The sequence below is a fragment of the Castor canadensis genome, chromosome 7, assembly GCF_047511655.1.
Source record: "Castor canadensis chromosome 7, mCasCan1.hap1v2, whole genome shotgun sequence".
Classification (NCBI taxonomy): Eukaryota; Metazoa; Chordata; class Mammalia; order Rodentia; family Castoridae; genus Castor; species Castor canadensis.
Genome location: NC_133392.1, coordinates 148,214,360 through 148,227,559, shown reverse-complemented (window position 1 = coordinate 148,227,559; position 13,200 = coordinate 148,214,360). Strand labels below are relative to the sequence as shown.

General features: G+C 50.8%; 1 protein-coding gene across 1 annotated transcript in view; it reads left to right on the top strand.

Moving 5' to 3' along the window:
- The window catches only part of Vwa5b1 (von Willebrand factor A domain containing 5B1), a 55,059-nt gene extending 42,747 nt beyond the window's left edge, over positions 1 to 12,312 (top strand). Inside the window, exons 15-22 of the mRNA XM_074081141.1 lie at positions 331 to 532; positions 918 to 1,232; positions 3,152 to 3,289; positions 7,241 to 7,372; positions 9,213 to 9,287; positions 9,810 to 9,879; positions 10,335 to 10,452; positions 11,805 to 12,312. Of these exons, the coding sequence (XP_073937242.1) occupies positions 331 to 532; positions 918 to 1,232; positions 3,152 to 3,289; positions 7,241 to 7,372; positions 9,213 to 9,287; positions 9,810 to 9,879; positions 10,335 to 10,452; positions 11,805 to 12,311 (1,557 nt within the window). The 3' untranslated portion in view covers position 12,312. The remainder of the gene's footprint in view (positions 1 to 330; positions 533 to 917; positions 1,233 to 3,151; positions 3,290 to 7,240; positions 7,373 to 9,212; positions 9,288 to 9,809; positions 9,880 to 10,334; positions 10,453 to 11,804) is intronic.
- Positions 12,313 to 13,200: the final 888 nt, after the last annotated feature.

The window sequence follows — 13,200 nt, the reverse complement described above, 5'->3', positions numbered from 1 at the left end:
AAGCACAACATATGGGAAGACATAAGGAAAAAGGTTGATAATTTTAACTACACACAAAAAAGTTTTAAACTTTAAGCCAAAAAAAAAAAGTAGGTTTAGAATTCTTCATGGTGTGTGAATTTTCCATGGTTTGTCATGGCTTGGAATTTACCCATGGTTTTGGGATTATTCTTGTTGAAATTTCTCCTGGGTAAGGGAGACTAGATCAGGAGGGGCAGTGACCCAGAAGGAGTTATGGCTGGGACAGGGGAAGGAAGTTCCTGTCACCATGGGCTCTGCCTCCTCCTCCTCCTCCTCCTCCTTTTCCTCCTCCTCTTCTTGTACCACTAGCCCTTGGTGAACAGTGGCCAGGACCCGTGCCAGGGTCCCAAACTCCATGGCCCAGGGGCCCGCAGACCCTCCCTACTGCCTCAAGGCTGCCAGCCCTTCCTGCTTTCTGGCCAGGAGACCCAGACCTGGAGCTCCATGAGGGAGTTAGAGCCTGGGTCCAGCCTGAAGCCTGCTCTGGACAGCCGCAGCCCTGGGGACCTGGGTAAGTGCCAGAGGTCCACGACAAGGAGGAATCCTTGGATGTAACCTAACTTCAGACGACAGACCCAGAGGGTTAATGCCTGTGTTTGCGTCCTTTCCCTGAGGACCTGCCAATCCCACCATCTTCCACTCAACCTGGCCCCTGGGCAGCATCTCCATCCTTCCTGCCCAAGTGCCCCATTCCATTCTATCTGGACCCTTCAGGTACAGGCTTCCTAGAATGTGGATCTGTCCCTCCCTTGGGGACAAGCCCATGTCACCCCAGCTATCCTCGGAAAGAAGGGCTAGTACTTGCTAGGGGTGACTGCGCCCTGGGGAGGGATGATTATGGGGAGTGGTCATCTGTCCCCCAGCTCAGGGCTTGGCTCTTGTTCCTCCATCCACAGAGCCATCCCATCACCCGTCCGTCTTCGAGACAGAGACATCCTCAGACTGGGAGCCCATGGCCGAGTCCGAGGCGGGGGCCAGTCCGGGGAGGCCTACCACCCCAGGCCCTGTGCTGGGCAAGGCCCTGGTGAAAGGCCTGCGCGACAGCCAGCACCTGCAGTGGGAGGTGAGCTTCGAGCTGGGGCCCCCCGGACCGGAGCAAGGCAGCGCGCGCGATGTCGACCTGTGGAGTGAGACCTTCCACCATCTGGCGGCCCGCGCCATCATCCGAGACTTCGAGCAGCTGGCGGAGCGCGAGGGGGAGATAGAGCAAGGTGAGCGCCACCTGCCCCGCCCACTCCTCAGTCCATCCCCAGCCCCTCCCCGCGGCCCTGCCGGTGCCCCGCCCACTCCTCAGGTCCATCCCCAGCCCCTCCCCGCGGCCCTGCCAGTGCCCCGCCCACTCCTCAGTCCATTCCCCAGCCCCTCCCCGCGGCCCTGCCGGTGCCCCGCCCACTCCTCAGTCCATCCCCAGCCCCTCCCCGCGGCCCTGCCAGTCCTTGCTCACTCCCTAAGCCCTCCCCGCAGTGCTGCTAGTGCCCCGCCCACTCTAAAGAACCATCCCCAGCCCTGCCCTGCCCCCCTATTCTCCTCTATGATCCATCCGCCCCCAAACCTGCCTCCTTCCGGCCCACCCCCTTCTCACGACCCCGCCCACTAGCCTCGCCTCCTGCCCCACCTTCTCTCCATTTTGCTCAAGATCCCAGTCCTTCCTCCCCTGCCTCCAGCCCCTCCCACCTCCCCACAGCCCATCCCTTGGCCAGTGCTCCATCCCCCACCACTACCATCACCGTTGCCCCCAGGTGCACCCTTCTCCCTTACACGCCTAGACACAGCCTGGGTCTCCCTGCCTCCCCGAGCCCTTGGTCTCCTCGCTTCTCCCACCCCCAAGGTCTGATCCATCCTCTCTCCAGCCTCTTTTCCCCTCTCCTACGGTCCCCACGCCCACTTGCCAGTGCTTCTCCCCTTCTCCCATGTAGGACTCCAGAGATGGAACAATGGCGATTGCTCCTCTGGGACAGCACCTTTCCCCCCCCCGGGTACCTAGACCTGTCACAGATCCACCACTCTCATCAGTGCCATTGACTTCGGGCTGGGGTCCCAGCTAGGAGCCGATGTAACTGAACATCTATCCTCTCCTTCCTCATCCATGAGTCTTGACACAGACTTAACAGAGAAGCCAGATTAATCAAACAATTACTCATAATTGAGTGCATTTGTCCTAAGAGCCGTCAAGAAGAAACAGGGATCCTTGTATAACAAAGATGTTGGGGAAACTAATTTAGTCCAGGAATTGGGGCAGACTTCCCCCAGAAAACGATAGTGAGATCTTGGAGAATAGGTAGAGATAAAAATAGAGAAGCACTATATGATGTCTTTGTTTTAGGTTTATGTTTTATTTACATGTTATATTGTTTATATCTTATCTGTATTTGGGAGGAATGCATGGGGTTTTTTTCTTCCCCTTTTAGTTTATAAAGTACCTTATCCTCTCTGGAGGCAGCAAGCCACAGATCCTGCCCCATTCAGTGAAAATGGCTTGGGCTTTGAGTCCCCTCATTTTGAGTCCTCATCTCAAGTCCATTACAACTCGCTGTGTGACTCCTGCACTTCCACTCTCCCTCTGTGATTTTCAGTCTTCATGGTAGGCAGTTTAATAGGTCAGATCAGTCAAGGAACCTATGAAATCCTGCAGCAAGGTTCCCATTAGACATCTGCAAAATTAAAATATAAAATACACATAACATAGTTTTTAAAAACTGAAGTGATTTAAGGGAGTTAGCTATCTTTTATTCTAAGATAATGACTTTTAACTTTTTTTTTTCTTTTTGGTGGCTCATGCTAGGCAAGAGCTCTATCCCCCTACCCCTTTGTTTGTACTTTGCTTTGGGATAGGGTCTTGATAATTTTGCCTGGGCTGGCCTCACACTTGTGAGCCTCCTGCCTCTACCTCCCCTAACTTTTTTACATTAAAATATCCTCTATTTTGGGAAATAATGATGTCAAATGATGATTTTTTTTCTTAATGTCTGTAATTGGCAAAAAACAGTCCCTTGATTTTAAGGCCTATTTAATTCCAAAGATAAGGATAGCTGTTTGAGCCCTGCTTTTAGCTTCCAGAGCTTCCGGATCAAAGTAGGACTTTCCAAGACCAAATGGTGACCCCAGTACCCCTCCCACTCCCACCCCTCAGGGTCCAGTCGGCGTTACCAGGTGAACGCAGTGCACACCAGCAAGGCCTGCAACATCATAAGCAAGTACACAGCCTTCGTGCCTGTGGACATGAGAAAGAGCCGGTACTTGCCCATGGTGGTGGAATACCCCAACTCCGGTAAGGCGTGCAGGTAGCTGGGTTGCCCCTGAGGGTCACACAGCCCATGGACTGGGGGAGAGGCTGAGATACAGGGTGCTCAGCCCTGCAGGGAGAGGTGAAGGTAGGGCCTAGAAGCAGAAAGGCCCAGGCAGAAGGTTTGACCACCATAGGGTGCCCATCCCAGTTCCTTTTCCTCACCAAAAGAAAATGATTTTACTGAATTTTTTCCCTGAGAGACAATGACATGTGCTCCTTATAGAAATTTCCAAAATGTAGAATGATACAAAATAAATATGAATGACTGGGACTGACAGTCACCCTGGAATGAGGAGTAGGTGCCACACTGGTGTGTCCATCCTTCCAGATTTCTCTTGATGTCTACTTTCTTTCTTTCTTTCTTTTCTTTCTTTCTTTCTTTTCTTTCTTTCTTTCTTTTCTTTTTCTTTCTTCCTTCCTTCCTTCCTTCCTTCCTTCCTTCCTTCCTTTCTTTCTTTCTTTTCTCCTTTTCTTCTTTTCTTCTTTCTTTCTTTTGATGGAACTAGGATTTGAATTCAGAGCCTTGTGCTTGAACCATACCTCTAACCCTTTTTGTCTTAGGCCATTTTGCAGATAGGTTCTTGTAGTTGCCTAGGACAGCCTAGGACCATGATCTTCCTACTTACGGCCTCCCATGTACCTGGGATCACAGGCAAGGGCCACCATGTGCAGTTCGTTGATACGGGCGGGGGAGGGTTCTCACTTACTTTTTACAGGTTGGTCTCCAACAGCAATCCTTCTGTTTCTGCCTCCCAAGTAGCTGGGATTACTGGCATGTGCCACCATGCCCAGCTGTGCTATACTTTTCAAAATATGGGTATGAAAAATGTATCCACAAAGGAGCAAGGAGCATTATATGCACAATTTAATCACTGGTGTATTCCAGTGCAAGGAGAGTCCGTCCTCACAATAGCCAATCAAATGGTGTTCCAAAGTACTGTGTCTATATTTTAAATCATTTGACCCTCAAAACAGCTCTGCAAAGTTGATATATCATCGTTCCATTTTACAGATGGAACTCAGAAGCAGAGGGCGTTAAGTAACTTGCCTAAGGTCACACAGCAAGTCAAGCACAGGCAGGCTTTTAAAGATTCATTTATCATACAAAATAACGGTTTTTGTTACAATATTTCCACGCGTGCATATAATGCACTTTGATCTTATTCACTCCCAGCAGCCTCTCTTGTCCTTCTCCCCTCATTCCCACTGCCTTCCCCCACAAATAGTCCTCTATTTAGGCTCATGTCTTTTATTTGTTTGTATTTATAGATCTAGATTTCACATATGAGAGGAAACATGCGCTGTATATCTTTCTGAGTCTGGATTATTTCACTTAATATTATGGTCTCCAGCTCCATCCATTTCCCTGCATATAACACAATTTCGTTCTTCTTTATTGCTGAATAATATCTGGCCTGATTCTGTAACTTGGCTATTGTGAATTGTGCCACAGTGAACATGGATGTGCAGGTGTCACTAGTGCATGCTGATTTGCATTCCTTCAGGTGCATGTACACCCAGGAGTGGGGTGGGAGGATCCGTATGGTCTAGTTCTAGTCTTAGTTTTTGGGGAATCACCATGCTGATTTCCATAATGGCTGGGCAAATTTACATCCCCACCAACAGTGTATAAGGATGTATATGAGTTCCTTTCCCTCTTCCCCCTGGCCCCCATCCTTGCCAGCATTTATTTATTTATTCATTCATTCATTTCTTTCTTCCCTCCTCTCTCCCTCCCTTCCTTCTTTTTTTTTTTTGACAATACCGAGGTTTGAACTCACGGCATTGAGCTTGCTAGGCAAGCCCTGTTGTTTTCTTGAGGACAGTGATTCTGACTGCAGTGAGGTAGAAGCTCACTGTTGTTTTGATTTCTACTTCTTAATGGATAAGGATGATAAGCACTTCTTCATGTGTTTATTGGCCTTTTTGAAAACTGTTTAATTCACTTGCTCATTTATTAATTTGTGTTTACTTTTCTGAGCTCTATATGTTTTCTGGATACTGACCCCTTGTCAGATGAATAGTTTGCAAAGATTTCCTCCTATTCTGTGGGCTGTCCCTTTATTCTGATAAGTGTCTCTTTTGATGTGCAGAAGCTTTTTCATTTGAAGCAATCCTTTTTGTCAATTCTTGCTCTTGTTTCCTGAGCTCTTGGAAGCCTGTCCAGAAAATAGTCGACAGGCAGGCTCCGGAGCCTGAGTTCTCTCCCAGCTTTCTTCAGTCTCAATATTTATGGCAACCATTTGTGCCTTTTGGACATTTAGGTTTTTTTACCAGTTGTTTATTGGTAATTGCACTGTAAAAAACATCTATCTCTGTGCACCTGCCTGGTTTTCTGCTGAATTAATTAAATCTGACAAGTAGGACTGCCATATCAAGGATGTGCCCTTTTAAAATTGCGGTGCACATTCCAAACTTCCCCACCCCAAAGGTTAGTCCACACCTGTCTTCCCCAACACTGAATATTGTTTCTCTTTCTAGGCAAGAGCTCTACCACTGAGCTACACCCTCAACCCATTACTCTATGTCTTTCTCAACTCTGCTCATCCTGACGAGGAAGGAAAGAATCTCATGGGGGCTTTTTTTTTTTTTTTTTTGTGGTACTGAGGTTTGAACTGAGTCTTCACCTTGAGCCACTCCGCCAGTCCTATTTTTTTTGTGATTTTTTTTTTCCGAGATAGGGTCTTGCGAACTATTTTGCCTGGGCTGGCTTTGAACCATGATCCTACTGATCTCCACCTCCTGGTTAGCTAGGATTACCGGAGTGAGCCACCGGTGCCTGGAGGGCATTTCTTTAAATTTTTTTGTGAGCTACTTATGTTTTTGAAGTCTGCTTTTCCTTGTCTGAATTACATTTTCTTGTCCTTTACAGTTCCTTTTTTTAAAAATCAGGCTTTCAAAAAAAGAATGTGTCCAGAAACATACTGCCCTTCTTCATCCTCCTGTCCCCCTTTTTTATTTGTGGCACCAAAAGGATCAACCATTCATCCTGCCACTCACCCCCCACCTCCAGTGCCATCATTTCCAGCTTGGGCCAGCAGTCCACAAACCCTAGCCATGTACTACTGCACGTTCTCATTCCCACTGCTAGGACGCAGGATGTCCCCCTCTCCTGCACATCTTTGACCACAATGCCAGGATCTGTAGCACAGCCTTGGGGTGGGCATCAAGGACCTGGCCAATGTCTCACCCCTCGTCCCAAAGGCCCCTGTGATCTGGACCAGAACGGACCCACATGGATGCTAAGAAACTCCACTCTAGTTTCCTGTCCTGTGAATGGCTGGCTGTCCCAACACACATACACACCAGGAAACACAAGGTTAGGACCCCTGGATTAAATAAAGCTGAGGAGTGCTCAGAGGCCCGGATGTCAGTACACATGTACACGTGAGGAAGCTAAGGGAATGACTATGACCCAAGGCTCCTCCAAACTTACTTTTTTAAGGAACAACTTGCAGACTAGTGTTCTCTGAGAGCAGACTTCCCTAAACCCCCTCGGGGGCTCTGGTCTTATCCTTCTTCCATCCAGCCTCCACAGGCAATGTCCAGGACTTTTAGGTTCTGCCTGTGAGAGGAGCACAGGACATGGGTCTCTGTGACAGTAGGGGGCAGAGCAGCAGGGGGCAGGGTGTTTCTGAGAAAAGCAGTGTCCAACTGGGAAATATTGCTGCTTCCTGCACAGTGCTATCTACCCATCTCCAGATAGGGAAACGGAGGCACAGAGTGGTTTACCTCTCATCCAGTTTGTAAGAGCTGGGACTGGAACACGAATCGAGGTTGTTTTGACTGCAAACCTCATGGTCTTACCTTGTACCATGCTTTCCTGTCTTGGGCTAATTGAAAAATGAAAGTCAGTCATTCCCATCAGCCTTGGGAAGGGGGCAAGGACTGGTGTGTGCACCCATCTGACCCCTTGTCCTTGTGTCCATAAAGGTGCCACATTTCGGATGCTCAGCTCCCGGGTTCTGACCCGGCAGTGGAGGGGCACCTCTACTGGCTTCGGACGGCCGCAGACCATGCTCAGAGAAGACTCAGCTGCGGGAGATGGCAAATTTCAGACCCTAAGTAAGAGTCACTTTGGTGTGGTCAGAAGCCTGGGCCCCTGATGTGATGGCATCCTTATGTCCTTCTCTCCAAGCCCTCAGGCAGGGACAGGGTGAGGCCAGGCCTCCCAGGCTCTCTGAAGCCTAAAGAGGACATAGTGTCCATGCTCGAGCATAGTGTCATTAACATAGCCTTTGCAGAGGGGCTGGGAGTAGCTTCTCTTTCTGACCTCCCCGCATGGCTGCCCTGTCCCCCTCAGCCGCCCTTCTGGCCTCTGGGTCCACCCAGGCTCCAGATACCAGGAAACTTCATACACAGGGCACAGGGAAGAGCAGAGGGGCTGTTCCGTCTGTTCAGGTCCCACCATCTGTTTCTCTCCAGCTTCCTTTCAACCTTCACCCGATTTCATTGCGCCTGCAGCCTGTCACCTCCAAGAGCCGTGATGTGGCCTTGTGTGACCTTGCCCTGGTTTACAGGATGGCTGTCTTGCCGGCTCTCTACAGACAGCATAAAAGCTGCACTAGTCCTAACCCCTTCCTGCTGCCCTGCATGCGCAGAGGGAGATGCGCTGCCTGCCACCGGGCATGCAGAGGATGGCAGAGGTCCTACGCGGCCACCAGGCTGTAAAAATGTTCGATCTGAGAAGAAAGAATGTGCTCATGGTCATTGATGGGTCAAAAAAAGAAACATCATGGGGGTGTGGACCCCCAGAGTCACACAGAGAATTAAAGCCTCTCTAATCTCTTGTCCCCTTGGCCTCCAGCCCCAGGGAACCTGCTCTGCCTTCTAGGGGGTTTCCCATCAGTCCTGTCCTTCTCTGCAGCTCGGCTGTCAGTGGCCATGGCTTCCACGGAAATCATTTCCTTTCTACTGCCCTATATTCACGCTCAAGTGTCTCCTGCTTCTAAACGCTTACTCTTCCCCACTACCCCACACCCTTTCCCTCCCTCAGGAAGACGAAAGATAGCTAAACCTGACTGTTTTCTCTGTGCTCAGCACTGTTCTAATGACTCAGGAGTCCTCACAACCATCTTGAGAGAGTTTATGTTTCCCGATTAAGAGATGAGGAAACTGGGGCTCAGAGAGGTCAAGTGACTCAGTCAAAGTCACACAGCTGATGTGTGATGGAGCCAAGGTTTGAACCCCTTGTTTGGCTCAGAGGCCACAAGATATAGCCTCCCCATGTGTCTCCTGGATGCCTCAGTTGTTCAATTACTGAGTCTATAGTTCCCTCTTGTACTCAAGGCCACAAGCTCAGCTGCATCTTGGTCCTCCCAAAGCTAATGGTCTCCTGTTGGGAGACAGACTTTGCTGAATATATTTGTACATGAAGTCTTTTCTAAAATCTGAATAGTCCCTTATAGTGGATTGTCCTGTCTGTCTGACTCTTGAAAAGGCAGTCATAGAGTAATCACCTTGGTTAAGAATTTTGAACATGGTAGATGTAGATTATTATTCCCATTGTACAGATGGGAAAACTGAAGCTCAGAACCCTCTGATAGGTCAGGGCCATGCCCTGGTGCCTCAGAGAGCTGGCAGGAGCACCTCCTCATTGAACACAGACCTGAGGAGGATGAAATGCCTCTCCACACACCCTTCACCCGAAATCCCTGACTTGTTCCTGCTTCCCTACAGGTCTATGGTTATTGAGCTCTTAGCTGGATTACCTGTGTACTGAATCCTTACAGTGATGCTGTGAGATAGGTGCCATTAACTCCAACTTGCAAATGGTATTTATAAAGAAACCACATTACCAAGATTCCACAGCTAGTCAGCAGAGTAATTGGGATTTGAAGCAAGCATGGGAGGGGAGGAAGGAGGGTCAGGATGGGTCAGGCCTCACTGACTTCCTGTGTTGTAGCCATGGAGGAAAGTTCCACCATGCCCTTCTGTGAGGTCCCGTCCCTCGGCCACGAGAAGCGTGCTGTCTCAGAAGGTGAGCAGGCAGCAGGACTGTCCTTTTCTTATTAAAATGGAGATAAGTGAGTGGTCCTGGGGCCAGGGGCTGTCTCAGCACCAGCAGAGTGCTCAGGACTTCACCGATCCCCCAGAACAGCCTGTGAGAGGTAAAGAGGATTATCCCCAATTTAAAGGTTCAAAAGGGACAAGTGATTTGTCAAGGTCACACAGCAAGTCAGGCCCAGAGTCAGGCTTCCTGATTCCAACTGGGCCATCGTCCCACCCATTCTGCCTTCCAACAATGTGCCCGGGGGTCAACTCATTGTCTCCATTTGGGAGCATGAGGCTGGCTGGAGGACCCTTGGATTCCTCACCTGTTCCTTACCTATTTCACCCTTGCCCATACCACCTGGCTCAGAAACAGCCTTCCGCCTTGTGGCTAGCTCGGACCCCTAGGACAAGCCCCTGTCCTGCTCTGGCCTCTCTCTCCCCAGCTAGACAGTGAGCAATTGGACAGGTCACCTGTCAGACCTCGATCTGTCATTCTGTGACTCTCTAGGTCCCCTGCGCAGTCTGCCCACCAATGTCCTGTCCTCCATGAAAGCTTCAGAGACTCTCTTTGGATCCAGGTAAGTGGAATTTCCCATGAGTACATGGTGCTCTGCTGCCTCCCATTTTCCTGAGGAAATGAAGGTCCTCCTGTCCAGAAGCACCACTGTCTTCTGGGTCTCAAGCTGCCTAAAGTCCCTTTCTTGTGGTTAGCTAACACATTTTCATGTCTTTTCAAGTGGGAGTGCCCTTGGGTAGGCTGGCCTGGGACTCCTCTGATCACTGGACGGAACAGGACACTGTAGCACAAGAGGTTCATACAGGATCATTGGCCTGCTCTGTGCCCTGGTGCTGCTAACTTACAGAGGGACCTGGGGGCAGAAACTTCCCCATCTCTCCAGGCCTCCATCTCCCCAGATGTCAAGTGAGGTGGTTGGGAGGGCATCTGCTGGATCCTTCTGGCCCTGACTTTCAGAGGCTTCTGGTGGGCACTGGGGCACTGGATGACCGGGGATTCCTGACTCTACCCTCACAGGCTGAGTCTCAGCAAGTCCAGACTGCTGTCGCGAGCAGCCAAGGGTTTCCTCAGCAAGCCACTAGTCAAGGCTCCTGAGTCAACCTCGGGGAGCCAGAACTTGGACTACTTACCACTGGTGAGTGCCCTAGACCTCAGACCCCTTCCCACCCAACTCAGCCCCCGCCCACCCCACCCTTCCCAAAAGGAAAAAGATCTTGTCTGGAGCTTCCTAGGGCTTCCCACCCTAGTAACCCAGCAGGGCAGAGAGAGCTGGCACGAGCCCAGGGACCTTGGGGTGTGGCTAGAAGTCAACACCAGCATTGGGAAACTTCTCTGCAATCTGGTGTCTTTACCTTAAAAATTCACAGGAATTTGTATTCTATGGCACCATCTCTGTATGTCTGTTTTCAGTACATAAAAATAAGCCTTGAAATGACTCACAAGCAAGTAAAATTCACACCACAAGGACATGCACTGTGTTTAGCAAGTGGCCCTGTAGGCACCCCAGCACACTGTGGTGGGGTGGGAAGCCCAGAGCTGGAGTGGGCTCCTCTGAATTGAGGAGCAAGGCAGACAGGCTTGGTAGAGAACACAGGGTGCTTGAAGGAGGGGCCCAGTTTGCATTTCACTGCACATCCCTGTCCCTGCACAAGAGTGCACAGTGTCACTTTGATCCGCAAATATCCAGGGCAGCAGAGCACTGTGCACAGATTCACTTAGCCCGTATTTGAGTCAGGCTCAGTGCCAGACCCTGAGAAGACAACCTTGAACTAGACAGATGTAGTTGCTAAGTGTCCAGTGGAATCCAGAGGATTGGAACCCTTGGGAGTTGTGAGAGGAGAGGTCTGTTTGGGGGGGGAATATAGGGGTGACACTTAACCCAGGACTGGGGGTGATAGCTTCCCAAGGAAGGTAATGAGTGAACCAGGACTTGAAGGATGAAGAGTCATGGCCAAGGGCCTAGTGAGGAAAGACAGCTTGGTGGCTGGAGAATAGTTTGAGGGGGTGAAAGGCCAGGACAAAGAGGGCTTTATAAATCATTTTCTGGACTTACTCTAATAGAAAAGTGAAGTCCTAGAAGTGAGTTTTTGGAAAGTACGTGACCTATGCCGTACGGAGATACCCCTGGGTGTGGGCCAATGGATGGAGAGGGGCAGAGGGAGGAAGAGGGCGAGGGGAGCATGAGGAGGCAGACAGTGGAACGCTGTCCAGTAGACCTTTTGGGACTTAAGTGCGCAGGGAGGGGGAGAGCAGGCCAGGGTGCTGGGCAGCCCTGGACAGTCATGTAGCCAAGCTGGGCTTGTCCAGATAAGTCAGTTTTGGAGCATAGGGATGCTCATTTGGCCTGGGTATCCTGAAAATCCCCCAGGCAGGCCAGGTGTGCAGGAGGAGATGAACACGTGGTTGTGTGAATCTGAACTATTGCATGACCTGGAGCTCCAGGGGCTGAGAAGTTTGAGGTGCACTGAGGGGCTCCCACACACACAGGTGTCACTGCAGCTGGCCTCCGGAGCCTTCCTGCTCAACCAAGCCTTCTGCGAGGCTATCCACATCCCCATGGAGAAGCTCAAGTGGACCTCACCCTTCACCTGCCACCGAGTGTCCTTCACCACCCGCCAACCTGATTCTAAGACCTCGAGTCCCCAGCTGTGCATCCTCCCTTCGCCTCGGCACCTATCCTGTGACAGCGTCTCCCTGGAGTCTGCAGCCGAGGGCAGGTCAGGCTTGGAGCCCAGAGTGCTGGTGGAGCACACCGGCAAGCTGTGGGCCACTGTGGTGGCCCTGGCCTGGCTGGAGCACAGCTCAGCCTCCTACTTCATCGAGTGGGAGCTGGTGGCAGCCAAGGCCAACTCGTGGCTGGAGCAGCAGGAGGTGCCCGAGGGCCGCACGAGGGGCACGCTCAAGGCTGCCGCCCGCCAGCTGTTCGTGCTCCTGCGGCACTGGGACGAGAACTTAGAGTTCAACATGCTGTGCTATAACCCGAATTATGTGTAGAAGGAGGGCTGAGTGGGGGGCAGGGGAGGGGCCGCTTTGGCCTGGTGGGGAAACTTTTTGAAACTGTAGACAATATACTGGTTCCTAGAAAGAGCCCTGGACTAGCAGTCGGGAGGCCTGAATTCAATCCCAACTTTGCTACCGCCTAGCTGTGTAACTTAAAGCCAGTCTCAGCCCCTGTCTGGGCCTCAGTTTCCTTATCTATAAAAAAAGAGGGTAAGGTGAGGCAGTCAGACTAGATCTTTAAATGGTTCTTATCCTGCTTTGGATCCAAAAGGCAGACCTGAGGCTTACTGCTACTGGGGGTGGGGGGGGCGGGGAGGGGGACAGAGAAAATAGAATCGAGCCCAAGTTTTCCCTGGAGGAAGACTGTGGGCATGGGGCAGAAACAGCCATGCCCCCTCTAATAAAAGGGTAGATGAGAGAACCAAGCAATGAGTAACCAGATCCATAAGCTCGTACTAGGCACTGAGAGACCTCCTCTGCCTGTTGCATTGTGGGGTAGACTCTTGTCTCCATGGTGACAGTCTAGGACCCAACTGGAGAACTTCCTTCCCAATGAGCCTTTTCTTTGGGCATTCTAGCACCCTTAGTACATTTTAGTACTGGTTTGCAGAGCATTTGTGGCCTGAGACGAGGTGGAGGGCAGGAGCAGGGAAGATAGGTACCCTGTGAGCCCAAGTATTAGACTGAAGCTGCAGTCTGTGCAGAATAATCCAGAAAACTGACATGCCCACAGGAGTCAGTGGAGAAACCAGATGACGCCTGCAATAATTTACACACTTTCAGAAGTTGGATAAAGCCAACTCTCCCCACTATGGTAAAGGGCTAGAGAGGCACCTCTGTGCATTGCATTCTGGGATAGCGGTGTCCCTCTCCAACACACACA